The 1,052-nt window shown below is 39.2% G+C and overlaps 1 protein-coding gene across 1 annotated transcript; it reads left to right on the top strand.

Moving 5' to 3' along the window:
• The first annotated feature begins 53 nt into the window (after nucleotides 1-53).
• Nucleotides 54-722, top strand: LOC117113506 (protein ALP1-like). The gene has a single exon (XM_033256859.1). The coding sequence runs from the start codon at nucleotides 54-56 to the stop codon at nucleotides 720-722; it is 669 nt and encodes a 222-aa protein (XP_033112750.1).
• Nucleotides 723-1,052: the final 330 nt, after the last annotated feature.

Raw genomic sequence — 1,052 nt, forward strand, 5'->3', positions numbered from 1 at the left:
AATTTGGAGGTTCTATGTACTACAACTACAAGGGCTTTCACAGTTCAGTCCTAATGGGCATCTGTGATGCGAAGTACTCCTTTATATGGGTGAGCGTTGGGTCGTATGGACGGGACAATGATGCCTCAATTTTTGGCCAGTCTTCCTTTTTTAAGCAGGCTGATATGGGAGTTTTAAAGGTACCAATGCCATCAGATGTGAATGGATATACTCTCCCTTATGTACTTTTGGGAGATGACATTTTTCCCTTAAAGACTTGGCTTGTGAAACCATATGGGGGTACTAAACTAACAGAGGAAGAGGAAGTGGCGAATTATAGAATATCGCGAGGGCGAAGGACGATAGAAAATACGTTTGGAGTGATGGCTGCCAGGTGGCGTATTTTTAGAAGACCAATCCGGGCTAATATTGACACTGTTGACAGGGTTGTAAAGGCTGTAGTTTGTCTTCACAACTTCCTCATGCAAACAGACAACGCTCATTACCTGCCAAACGGTTTTGTGGACAGCTACAATAATGCTGAATTTAAGGAGGGGGAATGGCGCACTATTGTAGGAGAAGATGAAACTGGTCTTCAAAATGTGAGAAGAGTGGGGTCGAACAATTATAAAGCGAGTGCAAGGGAAACGAGGGATAAATTCAAGGACTATTTTAGTAGTGCCGAAGGCGCTGTTGCTTGGCAGCTTGATGTTGTACGTAACTGTGGCCCTCTGGCATCATAAACCCAGGCACTGATGCTTTTAAATGATTGGCTTTTTTAAATGGAATATTATCAGTAATTAAATATATATATATATTTTTTCATTAATTTTTAAAATGCTGTAGCTATACAGTACATATTCATTTACCACTTATTTTGTACAGTATTTTTTTTTGTCTTGATGTTACTTTTGATGTTAGTTTTATATTGTCTTAAAGGGAAAGGGATATTTGCATTTCTGCGGAAGAGAAGAGAGAATGGTAAAATTGCCAGGGAGGGGAAAAAATAAGGGATTAATTTACCCTGTTTTGAGCTGGTTTTAAGTTTTTAATTTGATGTGGCTTGCAATAAG

The sequence above is a fragment of the Anneissia japonica genome, unplaced genomic scaffold (genome assembly GCF_011630105.1).
Source record: "Anneissia japonica isolate Jap-2015-1 unplaced genomic scaffold, ASM1163010v1 scaffold85939_len1052_cov175, whole genome shotgun sequence".
NCBI classification, from domain to species: Eukaryota; Metazoa; Echinodermata; class Crinoidea; order Comatulida; family Comatulidae; genus Anneissia; species Anneissia japonica.